Source organism: Emydura macquarii, unplaced genomic scaffold (genome assembly GCF_026122565.2).
Source record: "Emydura macquarii macquarii isolate MOO-44397 ecotype Brisbane River unplaced genomic scaffold, CSIRO-AGI_Emac_v2 contig_369, whole genome shotgun sequence".
Taxonomy (NCBI): domain Eukaryota; kingdom Metazoa; phylum Chordata; order Testudines; family Chelidae; genus Emydura; species Emydura macquarii.
Window position 1 is genome coordinate 1,594,602 of NW_027130506.1, and position 15,284 is coordinate 1,609,885.

Genomic DNA, 15,284 nt, shown 5'->3' on the forward strand with positions numbered 1-15,284 from the left:
GATAAATATGAGTCTTTTGCAAAAGTAATCTCAACTCTGAATTATGTACCTTTTAATGTTGTTGTTTTTTTGTTTGTTTGTTTGTTTTTTTGGTAATGACAAAATTTCTGTAACTACTTTATCTTAAAATTATTAATATGCACTCTCAAAACCTTACTCCACCTGAACTAATTATTGCTGGGAATTTATTTATTTGTTTTTAAACACTCACAGCATGAGATGGAGGAGCAAGAGGGTTTGAAGAAAGGGTCATTCCCCCTTCCTTCTGAGATTGTGAGGGCAACCTGGCTAATATCAGTTAAAGATACACAGAAATGGAGGTGTGCATCAGCACTCAAAAGAGGGGTTCCACATTGCTGAATGCACCAACACCCTTGCAAAACTTAGGAGGTTCTAGGTGGCCTCCAAAGCAACACCCCACATTTCCTCTCAGGTGAGGAGTCCAGTGAACCATGATTTCCCTCAGCCACACATCTACCCTGCCAATTTTGATACCAATATTCCTTTGTGGATTTTAGAAGGGGCCAAAATGTGGGTTAGATCGGAAAATTGGTCACAACCTTAACTACTGAGTGGCTGTCTCAAGTGTCACAAGAAATATGAAAGAACGTGAAATCCATGGTAGCATAATGCTCATATTACAATGCTAATACTCTTGTCAGGCTGTAGAGGGAGCATTTTAATATTCTTAATCAATATCTCTAATATTCCATTTTAAATAGCATTTTTATTTCACTACAGGTCAAGGCTTAGTGTAATGAATGTGCAGTTATGTGTAGTGTAGTGTTATGAATGTGTACGGTTAAACACAAATGCGATATAAAGGAGTATTAACTATGGATATATTGTTGCAGGCTATGAGCCAAAGTGACAGGCATCACTGAAGTCAAGTGAATTAATACAACCAAGCTTACCTAAAACACAAAAGGGAACCTCTGGCAGTTACTAAATTAGCATATCTAAAAAATTTATTTCCCAAATATATCTTAAAACTTGCCCATGTTGATGCTACAACAATAAGGTGTGCTGACCATTTTGCTAATTCAGAATTCAAGAAATTTAGTATGATATGCTAAATACTAGAAGTACACTAGTAGAACTGCTAAGCATTCCTGAAATACAAAAATCACATACATCTATAATCTTAACACTACACAAAATAAAAGATGTGGCAGAGTTATGCTGACAACCATACTTTTGTCTACAGGGCAATTTTAGGGAAAGGGGAGTAGAAAAAGGATAAACATTTAAACTGGATCCAAAATACTATTTATGGCAGAGCAAGCCTAGGAGTTACTGTAGAAGAAATCTCTGGTCCTAAGCAATAAAATAAATTGAAAATAAGTTGCCCATTAAAACAGTCTGAAAAAAATATTTTTTTAAAACAAATCTCAGCGTGCTTGCCAAATTTAATTAATGGAAAACATTTTTCTTGGGCACAAAACTGCATTTGTTTTATACCATAGACCTAAATACATCAGACTTTTCAGTACCCAGGTTAGGCACTGTACTATTTTGCCAGCTGTCTGCTAGATTCTGTGTCTTTCTTCCCTGCACTCTGCCACTCGGCTCACAAACACTAGGGAGACTCAATTTTGTAACAGTGCCAGGAGAACACCAAACGAGTATCCTTAACAATGTTCTAGTGTGCAAGGGATTATGCATTAGATGTCTAGATACCAATCTTTACTAATGCAAACTCCCTCTACTGTACTAGGCAAGTTACTCAAGCTCTCTGCCTATTTTCCATCGATAAAATGGAGATAATACTTTCATCACCATGGTGAGCATTTAATTTAAAATACATTGAAGATTAAAAGCATTATACAAACTGAAAAACAGTGATTTTTTTAAATAAAGAAATTAAGTGAAAATGCACATTCTTCGTCTTTGTAGCAAAACAACAGCTAACAAATAAGCACCAAGAGATCAGACCATAATCATCAGCCTGTTCAGCAGCTATGCAGACGTAATTACAATGCAGGAGACCAGTTTGATACACAACTACGTCTGCATAGCTGCCGAAAGGAATGAATCCCAACTGTTAACCACAGCAGAAGGGGAACGTGCCAATTTTCCTTTCAAACAGAAAAAACTATTGTGAAATGATATTTCGCTTCGAGCCTTGAAGTATAACACTGTTCATTGCACTTAGGCCAAACACTAACTCTTTTTCTCAGGGCAAATGATACCAGAGGGTTTTGTTTCATTGAACTCCTCGAAGTTGTATACAGATCAATGATGAAACCTTTCAGTAGATACTGTATCCCTCACTGCACCTCTACAGCTTGTTTACAAGCTCCTACTTCATTCTGTTAACAGCAACTCTTCACATTTATACTGTTTTTCCAACTACAAAGCACTCTTAAAAAAAAATAGAGTTAATCCTCAGAACCAGGATATTCCCCTCATTTTATAGCAGGCTGGATGAAAATCAATTTTTTTTTTTAATCAGATTTTTAGACTTTTTTTAAATCATTAATAAAATACTAAATTTCTCACTCATTTAAAAAATAACAGTTACAATTAAATCTCATCACAAACATGCTAAACATACACTGACAGTCTCAAAAATGAATTAATGGCTCTAGTCTGTCCAGCCTAACTACCAGCTCTTGCTTCTTAAAAGTTCTGGGCTCTCTATTTCTGCTTCTCAGCAGACTAAAGTCACATGTGCAAAGAGACACAGGCTGGATAGGATTGTTGCTGTTCTGTGCTTATGTGGTGGTGGAGCTGAGCCAAGCAAGGCTCGAGGAGTTAGTTAAGACACTGTCTTAAAGACAGACAGACAAAGGACAGAGGCAGAGTAGAAAGGAACAGTGGAGTGGACCGGAAAGAAAAAGGAAGACATTATTCAGTACACACACAGCTTCCTATATTCCCCCACACTTTTGCCACAGAAAAACTGTCATGGCTTCTGGGTGTAAGAGAGACCCTATCTAGGAATATTTGGAAGAAATTCTTTCCCTGGGTAAAAAAGGAAAACGTATTAAGTGTAAGCAGTGCAAGGAGGAGATGGCAGGGCCTACTTGCAAGAATGAAACATCATAATGAAAACTGCTTATTGGGAAAAAATGATGTGGATGAAGATGTGGATATGCCTGAAGAACAATGTGGATCAACTGGTTAGTAACTTAAATAATTCACTTTACAATGCATCATTCTTCAAGACTCTCTCTATGCCTTTTAGAATACGTGTGATTTAACAAGTAAATTCCCAAGCGGTTTGCTATGTTGTATGTTGCTAGAAAAAAGTTTAACTTAGCTAATCCTTATGGCTTGTTTAATTAGTTAACTAGGTTTAGAATCTATCACTCAAGTATACGGTACAGAAAGCTGCAGTAAGAGAAATCTAGAGTTGCCGGGTGCCACTGGGTGTCGTTTTCTTATTTTATATTACATAATACATGCCCCTTATTTTGGAACATCATGGTCATAGATCATAATGGTGATGCCAAAGTCTATTCCCTATTTTACTTCAGCATAACTCAGTTTTCCCAAGGGAATCCCATCCTATACTTGTTTTCTCAAAAAAAAAACAGAAGTGCCAGTGAGTTCTATGGGACTTACTGCAAAATTAAGTGCACTCTAAGTGCAGTCAGTCTTAGCTTTTTTGGTAATTTGGAATCAGATCTGCATTCTTGCTGAAAAAAAAAACTGTAAATGCTTAACTGAATAATAAAGTGAGAACAACTATTCAAAATAATTTTTGAATTTGTTTCAGGAGATTTTGACTGTGACTGTCTATCTGCAACAACTTCAAAGTCATCCGTTGGTACTTTTAGCAGCAGTGCTGCAACTAAATGTATTTCAGACAACAAAGTATCAGTAGCAAGCAAAAGATTTCAACCATCCAGTAAAACCACCAGGGATGGGTTTGTAGTAAGGACCAGCAAATACCAACAAGACACCATAGATGAAAAGATTGCTTGGTTCATTTATGCCACAAATTCTCCTTTTCGCATTATTAACAATGAACACTTTATTGACGTAGTTGAGTCCTTACAACTGGGCTACACTCCACCTGGTAGAGCAGACTTTGGTGGAAGGCTTCAAAATACAGTGTATGAAGCCAGGTCTACACTGGCAACGGAGGTCGACGTAACGTCACTTATGTCGATCTCTGAAAGCCTGCGTGTACACTGGCACGGCAGTCCCGTCAACTTAACATGCGGCAAAAGTCAATGTGATAAAACCACCTCCACAAGTGGCATAGCACCTAATTCGATTTTATTAGGTCGATTTTGCGTTATCTATGTGCAGAGATATGCTCCGAGAATCATCAGTCGATATCTCACGGAAACTTTCATGTAGGTAATCTGTTATCCTTTGCAAAAGGTTTCTGGGCAGTGCAGCCTTGTTCCTGCCTCCCTGGTAGGATATTTTGCTGCACCACGCTGCAATCAAGGGAGCCGGAATCATGGCGGAACACAGAGTAGCGGCATAAGGGCCAGGCCGGTACTCCGCTGCGTGCAGCAAATCTTTTCTTTCCTCGTGCGTTACCCTCAGGAGACTGATATTGCTCATGGCCACCTAGGGACCATGGCGCATGTTTATTCCTCATTGTATTGTCCCCAAAAAGTCACTTTAATTCATTTGGCTATGGTTTCAGAGGACACTATTAACCCCCCCACGCTGTCCCCAGATCCCCTGTGGCCACCTCGTGACAAAATACTCATCTTAATTAAACCATGGCGCCCAGGCACCCCTCTCATACAGAGCGTTTGAAATTAGCTTTTTTTAATCCTCTCTAAAACAGAGTAAAGTGCCCCTAGCCTACCCATCTCTGCAACGGCTCAGCGAGCCGACCTTTCTGGGATGTGCGGAATGGAATGAGGGTCTGTCTTACCCTTGTGCACAGCAAGGTGAGTTTTTTATACATTGTTGCATTTCTTTCATTTCCCTGGGCATGCTAATGATGGCAACCTTGTGCATTTCTTTTCGTTCTGTAGACACCTCGGCCTTGGCCCAGCCTGCTCGAACTGCTGCGGAAAGACTATCGCAGATTAGGAAGAGGGAAAAAACAAACAAACAAGGTACGACATGTTTGGCAAGCTCATGAACGCCTCCACGGCCGCAGAGACACAGCTCCGAGCGTGGCGGATGACCTTGTCCCAGAACATGGACATGGACAGTCGAAGAGCGATGCAGGAGCAGAATCACAGTACCATGCATGAGATGCTACAAATAATGCGCAACCAAGCAGACATGCTCCGGCGGCTTGTGGAGCTTCAGGAGGAAGAGTCCCGGTGCAGCCCCTCCATAACGCTCCTCAGCCTATGGCTTTGCTGCCTTCCCCCACCCCCATACGGTCTTGGAGGAGAATGGCCAGGCTGCAGTATGTGGTGCACGCCACCCCGGTGGAGGCGAGCAGAAAGCAGCAGCGGCCCCACTAACAGCTGGCCTGCAAGCAACCACACTACCATTTGAGACTGTGAATGAACACTAGTCCCCCGCCCACACCAACTTGAATGTTCATAAATAAAAGTTTGCGTCGTTTCAACACATGTTCCTTTATTAAATCAAATAATGCAAAGCGCTATGAGGTTAGCTCCCAGCGTATTGCTGGCATCTGGCTGCTCATAATTGACAGCCAGTCTTTCTGCCTCCACAGCCCAACCCTGGGGGAACTTTCCCTTTCACTTCACACATTATGAAGAACACAGCACGCAGATATCACCAAAGGGAGGTTCTTTTCACTCATGTCCAGCCTAGTGAGCAGACTGCTCCATCTGTCCTTTAAACATCCAAACTCCCATTAAACAACCATTCTGCAAGTGCTTAATCTGTTATTAAAACACTCCTTGTCGCTGTCAAGATGCCCGGTGTACAGCTTCATTAGCCAAGGGAGCAAGGGGTAAGCAGGATCCCCCAGGATCACTATGGGCATTTCCACACCCCCGATGTGAATTTTTTGGTCTGGGAAGAAAGTGCCCACCTGCGTGTTAGAGAACAGCCCCGAGTTCTGAAATACATGTGCATCATGCACCTTTCCAGACCACCCCACATAGATATCAGTAAAACGATCCGTGATCCACAAGGGCCTCAGGACCCCTTGTGGTTTATCTACTCAGTCGAGAGGTGGGCAGGCACTAAAATAGGGATGTGCATGCCATCAACGGCCCCCCAGCAGTTTGGGAACCCCTTCACGGCCAACCAGTCCACTATGTCCTGCACGTTTCCCAAAGTCACTAGCCTTTGTAGCAGAAATCTATTAATGGCCTTGTACATTTGAATCACTGCAAGTTCCACTGTAGATTTACCGACTCTGAAGTGATTCCCAATCCAGCAGTTAACAGTCGGGGGTTGCCAGCTTCCACAGAGCGATAGCCACTCGCTTCTCCACCATCAGAGCTTGTCTCAAGTGAGTATTCACGCGCTTCAGGGACGGGGCCAGCTCTGAGCAAAGTTCAAAGAAAGTGCCTTTTGCATACGAAAGTTTTGCAGCCACTGGTCATTATCCCATAGCTGCATACCAATGCGGTACCACCAGTCTGTGATTGTTTCCTGGGACCAGAACCAGCGCTCCATGGACTGCAGATGATGCGTCACAGCCTGCAGCAATTGGGAATTGTTCCGCTCGATGGCTTGTCGCAGGGCAGCCTCAGTGGCACAGCGGTTGCCTGTGCTTCGGGTTCTCTCTCTCTTCTTTAAAAATACTCCATGATAAGCCGAGATGCAGAGTTGAGCTGGCTCCATGTCTCCGCAGCAATGGCGAGCTCGCAGCATAAACAAACGGCACGAAAATCGGTTTCCTGTTTGTTTGGGGGAAGAAGGGAGGGGGAAGGAGCATTGCATCATGGGACGATGAATCTTGTCCCAACAGCCACCGTGGCTAGTTGCACTAACTACCCACAGTGCACTGCTTTGACTGCTGAAACAATCATGGCGAGTATGGACGCATGAGCCTGGCGTAAGGAGCGTGGTGTGGTCACAATCCAGTGACTTCTAAAAATCGGCAGGTGAAAGTCGACTACGTAAGTCGACTTCACTCTGCAGTGTAGACATACCCTGAGAAGGAACTTCAACATCGTGCAAGAAATACTGAGGTGAAATTTGCTAGTTTACGCCTTGATGGGTGGAGCAAGATACACAATGATCCAGTAATATGTGCCTGTGTGACAACAGAAGATGGGGTTGCATAGCTTTCAGAAACAATAGATACATTGGGAAATGCCCACACAACAGAATATTTAAAAGAAGTGGCAGTGAAAGTTGTAATAAACTGTGAACAAAATTCAACTGTTTTGTCACAGACAATGCTGTAAACATGGCAAAGATAAGAAGATACTTAGAAGAAGAAATGGAAGGATGCATCTTAACAACATATGGCTGCAGTGCCTATTTAATGCATCTTTTAGCCCCACCATCAACCTCAGTCTGGACCAGTCCACACAAGAAATCCACTTCCTGGACACTACAATAAAAATAAAGGATGGTCACATTAATACTACCCTAAACCGAAAACCAACTGACTGCAGTACTTATCTTCATGCCTCCAGCTTTCACCCTGGACACATTACACGATCCATTGTCTATAGCCAAGCCTTAAGATACAACCGGATTTGCTCTGATCCCTCAGACAGAGACAAACACCTACAGGATCTCTATGAAACATTCCTAAAACTACAAAACCCACCTGGAGAGGTGAAGAAACAAATTGACAGAGGTAGACGGGTACCCAGAATCACCTACTACAGGACAGACCCAACAAAGAAAACATCACCTACAGTCCCCAACTAAAATCTCTCCAACACATCATTAAAGATCTACAACCTATCCTAGCAGATGATCCGTCTCTCGCTCAGGCAGTGTGCGACAGACCCAACCTGGCTTACAGACAACCCCCCAACCTGAAGCAAATACTCACCAGCAACCATACACCCTACAAAAAATCCAACCCAGGAACCTATCCCTGCAACAAACCCCATTGTCAGCTCTGCCCACACTGACTCTAGTGACAACATCACTGATCCTAACCACATCAATCACACCATAAGGGGCTCATTCACCTGTACATCCACTAATGTTATATATGCCATCATGTGCCAGCAATGCCCCTCTGCCACATACATTGGCCAAACTGGACTACCACTACGCAAAAGGATAAATGGACACAAATCAGACATAAAAAATAACAACATCTATAAACCAGTGGGAGAACACTTTAATCTCCCAGGGCACACTGTCACTGATCTGAAAGTTGCTGTACTTCTCAAAAAAACTCCAAAAACAGACTTCAAAGAGAAACTGCTGAGTTAGAAATGATCTGCAAACTTGACACATTCAAACTGGGTTTAAACAGAGATTTGGAATGGCTCTCTCATTACAAGAGGTAAATTGCTTTGCTCACCCATTCTCACCTCCTACTCAATGACTGACATTAGACCTCAAGCACCTGGCTTTCATCCACCTCCCCCATTGTTCTCTATGCACTTGTATATGAATATGATGATCCTATGTTTCTGATTTCTACCTCTGCATCTGACAAAGTGGGTTGCGGCCCACGAAAGCTTATGCTTGCTGCTAAAATTAAATTTGTTAGTCTTTAAAGTGCCACAGAACTCTCATTGTTTTTGCTGTATACAGACTAACATGGCTACCCCTCTGGAACAAATAAACAACAACATAATGGGCAGATTATCCCATATTTTCCTACAGCAAGGTTCTTACACCTTCCTCTGAAGCATCTGATCCAGTATAGAGAATTCTCATGGATCTTTCCAGGATCTCAGGATCTAGAGAGACTCCCAGGATCCTTCTCTCCCAGAAACAGCTCAAGTATCTGCCTCTGCTGTTGCTCTCAGCTTTCCCAAGCAGTGGCAGCATGAAATTTACCTGACTCTCCTCAGTTTTTCTATTTCTACAGTTTGAGAAAGCTATTATTAGCCTCTGCAGCACTGCAAGATGTCTTCACAGACAGGAAGAGAATACTGTAATGGTTTACACTCATTTCACATTTAAAAGAGTCTCTTCTCACAAACAAATAAAACCTATTTTAATGAGTAGGTTTACCTTCCTACACCCAGTCACTCCTTACACTTTGTGATTCTGGGACAGTAATAGACAGTTATAATTAAATGCCAGGATGGGAGTTCTGAGTTGTTGACGGTTGTTAAGTTTAAAACTATGATCAAAACTATGATCTTACTTGTCATCATTCAGCCAGAGCTGCCCAATCCCACTTGAACAGAGCATAGCATGCCCCAGATGATGAACAGACCAGAATAAAAGCAGACAAGAAAGCAATAAGCAATGCCAGATTACTTAATACAAAAAAGAAAATCATACTTTTCACTCTTAAAAAGTTTAATTTATCCCTGACATTGCAATGACGTACCAGCTGAATCTTACAGGTGGTGAAAGTGAGAAAGCCAGCAACAGAACTAAGATTAGAGTTTCACAGACCCTCACTCCTAGTCCTATGCTCAAATTCCTCTGTGAGGTTGACCTCTGTATGAGGCCCACATTTACCCTATGTTCCCCACTAAATTACCCATAGCTCTGTTTATATTGATTTACCATCAATACTACAGAAGATACAAACATCTGTAACTAAAATGCCAGGATACGTTATTGATGAAAGAGAAACTCAACCCATTCCATTTCTGCAGCCTTCGTAGGCTGGGGCATTGGAAGGCGGAGGTGAAAGCCTGGCAGCGGGTAGTGTCAGATTCCATTCCCGACACCACAAGCCCCAGGCAGGGGTTGCCTGAACACACACTCCGCAGTTATTGCACGTGGCAAACGACCCACACCCCATACTCCCGCACAGCAGTACGGCTCTACCCCTCCTCAGTGCAGCTCGAGAAGGAAGCAAGGCCGGGGACACCCTACAAAGCACCTATCCCGACGCCAGGCTGCAGGGGGGAGGCGGCTAAGAGCTACCTTCGTCCCCGGGGAGGGGGCCTCGCCGTCGCCAGCAGCCGCAGACAAGCCATCGCAGGTGGCCGCACAGACGCGGCTGGAAGCGAGGCCGGGCTTCCCGGCGTGCGGAGGGCGCCGTGTCCCTCTCGCCAGCGCCGAGCTCCCCTGCGGTGCCACTCCCGCCTCCTCCCAGGAGGGCAGTCAGACGAGAACGCTCCCCTTCACCATGCGGGGGGGGAGGCGGGGAGCTGGAAGCCGACTCTCTCTGCAGAACGTGTCCTACAAACCGCGCTGCCGCCGGCTCCCACGCGACTCTAGCCGCCCCCCCAGCCCAAGCCAGGCCGCCGCACGGACCCGCTCCTCCGGCACCGCTTACTCACCAGCCCGTCGATCTGCACCTGCTTGACGGCCGAGTCCCCGGGGGCCGCCTTGCCCCTGGCTTTGCTGGCAGCGGCGGTGGCGGAGGAGGCGGGGGAACTGGTACTAGCGGCCCCGGTGCTTTCCTTGCGAGACGCCATGCTGAGAGACGCTTTCACGCTTCCCCCGCACCGGCCGGAAAGAGAAAAGTGAAACACCGGAAGCGGGACTAAGGGCTCTCAGCGGTGGGCTCGCGAATGGCTGCCGGGCGGAAACCAAGGAAAAGGGCAAAAAGGGGACGCAGCGGAGCGAATGGTCCCGCTTGACGCATGCGCAGAGAATATTTTGAGTCCCGGCGCAAATTGCGCGTGCGTACAAGAAAATCGCGGCCGGTGCCGGAGAAAGTCGCGCACGCGCATTACTGCTCACTGCGCTCGTCAAGTCCGTCGTGCTAATAGATCCACTCCAGCGCTGGGGGTAACGCGGAACGCATCCGGGGCACCGCGGCCCTCCCTGTCAGATGGAGCGTGGCCGCTGGGCCGAGTCTACGTGGGAGGGTCGTACCACGTCAGCCATGTGGGGGGAGCTGGGGTAGCACCAACTACCCTAGTGTGGCTGCCGTGGCCATAGCGAGTGGCCTACCCTGAGGGGAATGTGCTGTAGCAGCATGAGTGCCATTGTCCTAGGGTTGCCACCCGTCAGTTTTTGACTTCTGGGTGCGGGCGCCATGTAGGGTGGACAGGGGCCTGCTTTTCAACCAGACAGTCTGGTCAAAAAGGGGACCTGGTCGTGCCCAGTCCTGTGTACTGACCAGACCCCAAAAGGGTGGTTAATGGGGAGCGGGGTTAGGTGCCAGGCCATTAACCTGTGCCAGCCCCTGCTCAGCTGGCCCCTTCCTACCTGCACCCATGCCAAGCAGGCTCTTTGTCAGGTTGCAGCAGCTCCTGCCCCAGCCCCGCCTGAGGAGAGGAAGGAGAGAGGATCCAGCCAGTGACAAAGACACAGCCTTGGGAGAAGAGACAGAGCAGGAACCGGGCCTTAGTTGGGGGAAGAGACGGAGAAGGGGGTGGGACTTGGAGGAAGCAGCAGAGAAGGGGGTCGGTTACCGGCAATTAGAATGACGGCAATCCTATATTGTACTGGTATAACTGTCCACACTAGGGGCCGTGCTGGGATACCTGTTTGTGTAGAGCAACGGCACTCCCCTCACTGACCTAGCTCTACCTGTAAAAATGGTGCGTGGTCCAGGGCTAACGTGTTGGATCGCATTTCCCCAGGACAGGGTGGTGGCATCAGACCAGGACTGAATGAGAGACTAACGGTTGGCATTGATGTTCAACAGGCAGAGCCTGAAGAAACTCAGGGTTTGGTGCCGAGGATTTCCCAACAGGATATGTTCTAAGGGCACAGGTGGGGATAAGGGTTCGTATTCAGGATTTCCCAACAGGAGGGGCTAAAGGGAAGGGGATGAGGGGTTGCACTGAGGATCTCCCCAGGGGACCCCTACAGGGGCCAAGGCTTTTCACTAGAGATGTCTACACAGCAGATAAATGCCCATGGCTGACCTTTGTCAGCTGACTTGGGCTTATGGGGCTATAAAATTGCAGTGTAGACATTCAGGCTGGAGCCCTAACTCTGGGACTTTGCAAGAAGTCTGGAGCCTTGCAAGAGGTTCCAGCTCAAGCCCAAATGTCTACACGGCAATTTTTAGCCCCACACCCTGAGCTCTGCATGCCTGAGTTAGCTGACCATGGCCAGCCACAGCCATGCCATGGGTCTTTTATGCCAGTGTAGACATACCCTAATAGGCCAGATTTCTGTGACTCAGTGATATCAGTCCTGTGCCTACGTGAAGGAGTATAATGGTGCACTGTGTGAGATATAAAAATGTAAGAAGTGATACAAATGTAGGGTGAGTGTCCTCTCTAGAACAGATTGAAATATTAGGTGTAATTTCCTACATTTTAGTAGACTTTGGAAAGAACTTTACGCAAAAACAAGAAACTACCCTTCCTTCCATTTATTTAAAATTCTAGAATACCTTGCCCATGACAATTTATGTTATATAGTAATACCAATAATTCTGCTCCAAGAACCATGTACTACCAGGGTGTCGTTCTCAGATTCAAAAGTGGAAACAATATTAATTTTTGTGTCAACTTTGTTTTAAATAAATAAAAACAAAAAGTAACATGATCCTGATCTCTATACATATTGTAGGAACACGAGATTTCTATACTCACCTTTCACTCATGATCAGGTCCCCCCTAGCCCTCTTTACCCCACTCCACAGATTACTGTACATACAAATATTAAATTTCATATAGTTCACCAAAAATTCTGGTTTTCACAAATATTTGCTAATCTGAAGAAAAGTGGAAATTCAGAAATTATACTGAAGTAGGTGCACTGCTGTAGTTAAGTTTGAGGCTTGTGTACTGTTTTTTTCTAAATCCTCTAAAATCCACATTACTTAGATTGTCATGAACATTATTGTACCTCATGAGGATCCAGTTTTGGGGTCCCTAAAGACCAGCACCTTTAAAATATCACAACATCAGAAATTTCTGATTCTTATAATCTTATCTGGCACATACCTGGGGTTCAAGCTAAATCAAGGCAAACTGATGTGAAATGGCTGTAAGATTTTTTTTTAATGTGATCAAAACACTATTTTTGCTTAACCTCATTCTGAGAAATGGTTGACCTGTTTTTGCTGAGACTTTCCAAAAATATTCAGTTTGAGGTTATGTGACACTGTCTACCCAGGAGCCAGCTCAAATCAAAGGCACTGGCCTATTCACTTGTTAGAATAGAACAAAAGGGAATGTTATCACATTACATGTATGTGGTATATGCCTCACAATTACATTTGCCCTAAATGCTTGAAAATTAGTGAAGTGCTAATGTTATTCTATCCACTTGTCTGTTTCCTGCGATTGCTGTCCTTGGGTGAATTTACCTGTGTAAAAAAACATCATGAAAAAATGAAGAATCGTCTCTGGCTAACACATTGTGTTTACATTATATTTACCGATTGGAGCCTTGGAAATGTAAATAAAGAAACATGTTGACTTCAAAGAGTGGGTCATTGTGTGTTCGACAATGGGAAGTCTACAAACCCATGTTGTGCTGAAAACACTTGTCAGACTGTTTTCAATTATAAGAAGGAACCTTGGGAATAATTCTGCATCTCTGATCTATTTGGATGCTGTCAGGGAGCATTCTAGATACAAGACAGAGGTCCTGAAAGTCATTTTGGGCAGCCCTGAGAGATTCTACTATCATTTGGAGTTACAAACTTTGACTCAGCTGTTATGTATTTTACCCGCTTTAACCCCTCACAACTCTCCTTCCTTAGCTAATAAATCTTTAGTTATTTTACTAAAGGATTGGCTATCAGTGTGTTAGTAGTGTGAGATCCACAGCATCCACTGACCTGGGGTAAGTGACTGACCCTTTGCAGTTGGAAGAACCTAATGTGAAGTGATTTTTTGTTTTAATGATTTTTTATCACAAAGTCCAGTTTGAGTGGCAAGATACACTGGAGAGTCTAAGGGACCCATCAGTGGTTCTATGGTAAAGCTAATATAATACTTCAGAAGTGCATGCTTGTTACTGGTTTGGTTATAGAATGTACCACGAATATGGATTGTCTACCCAATTTTCTGCCAGTCTCACGTAAGATTGGCACTTTCATTTGTGAGCCATGTAACAGGCACCATGACAGGCTGATACTTGGCTTGGAAAGTTTCAGCCTGAACAGTTTAAATTTGGTAAAGTTATAAACAACTCAAAACAGGGTCTTATAAAGTAAAGTGTCCAGCAACCTTAACTTTTGGTATTGCTACTAGCACTAACTATAATTCCATCTCCTCCAGTGTTTCGGTGACTTCTGCCATGCAGCCGCTTACACTACAAATGCCCTTTTTAAAAACGTCCCCTGAGCCACCTCCATCACTACACTCAAATCATTCTTACAACTCACTTTTACTGTCTTGTCAATGAGAAGGGGAAGTAAGTTAACAAATGTGACAAAGCAACAAAAACAGTAAGACACATTCATGGTTTATTAAGTAACTGATCTTAGGCTACCTCTACACTACGAGCAGCCATAGTAACACAAGCAGCAACAGCGGAGGCACAGTTTAGTCATGCCAAGTCTGACACGTGTAGGTACACTTCACTAAGCCATTCCTCCGCTTCCACTACCCATCCTGCTTATACTTACACTAGCTGAATGAGAGTTCATGTGTACATATTATGCAAGGAGGTGAATCACAGCACTATCTCATAGTGTAGACATAGTATTAGTGTCACCTTCATCCACCCTAACTTTTGTCTTGTTGTCTTTAGACCATATACACTTGGGGGCTGATTCTCCAGTGGCTTGCCCTTTCTGTGTTCACTTACACCACTGCTAAGTGGATGTATTAAGCTACCATTCTGATCTGATAGCATTTTACATACCCTCTTTGCATGGTTGAAGAGGATGTCCCAGGTTACAAGGCAGTGGGGAATCAGACCCTTTGTCATTATTTGTTCTTGTAAGACATTAGCACATTTTGTCCACCTGATCAATAATAAGATATCTTCCACTGTTGCAAGCACTGTTGTATCTATGTCAGTCCAAGGATATAAGAGAGATAAGATAGGAGAGGTAATATCTTTTACAGGAACAACCTCTGATGGTGAAAGAGACAATATTTTGTGCTTAAACATACCTGAACAGCTTGCCATATTAAATGGAGTGAACGAACACTTTTATTCAAATACTGTTCAAGCACTGTTGATTTAGATTAAAAAACAAAACGAGTTTATTAACAAGATAGGATTTTAAGCGAGTTCAAGGGAATTAGAAATGATTGCAAGCAAATAAAAAGTGAAACACTTCCTAGTGACTAAAATTTAACCTAGCAACATACAGACTTTGCTCAAAATGGCTTCTGTCACCCAGTCTTCCAGCAAGGTAGTTGACCACTGCCCCACTTTTACGCAGGATCTCCTCCAGAAGCCGAAAGTGCTTTTGTCTTCTTAGTTGAAAGAGATAAAGAGGGGGG

General features: G+C 44.2%; 1 protein-coding gene across 1 annotated transcript in view; it reads right to left on the bottom strand.

Annotated features, from left to right (window-relative positions):
* Positions 1–10,435, bottom strand: part of EIF3H (eukaryotic translation initiation factor 3 subunit H) — a 130,894-nt gene extending 120,459 nt beyond the window's left edge. The window contains exon 1 of the mRNA XM_067530152.1: positions 10,248–10,435. Within this exon, the coding sequence (XP_067386253.1) occupies positions 10,248–10,385 (138 nt within the window). The 5' untranslated portion in view covers positions 10,386–10,435. The remainder of the gene's footprint in view (positions 1–10,247) is intronic.
* Positions 10,436–15,284: the final 4,849 nt, after the last annotated feature.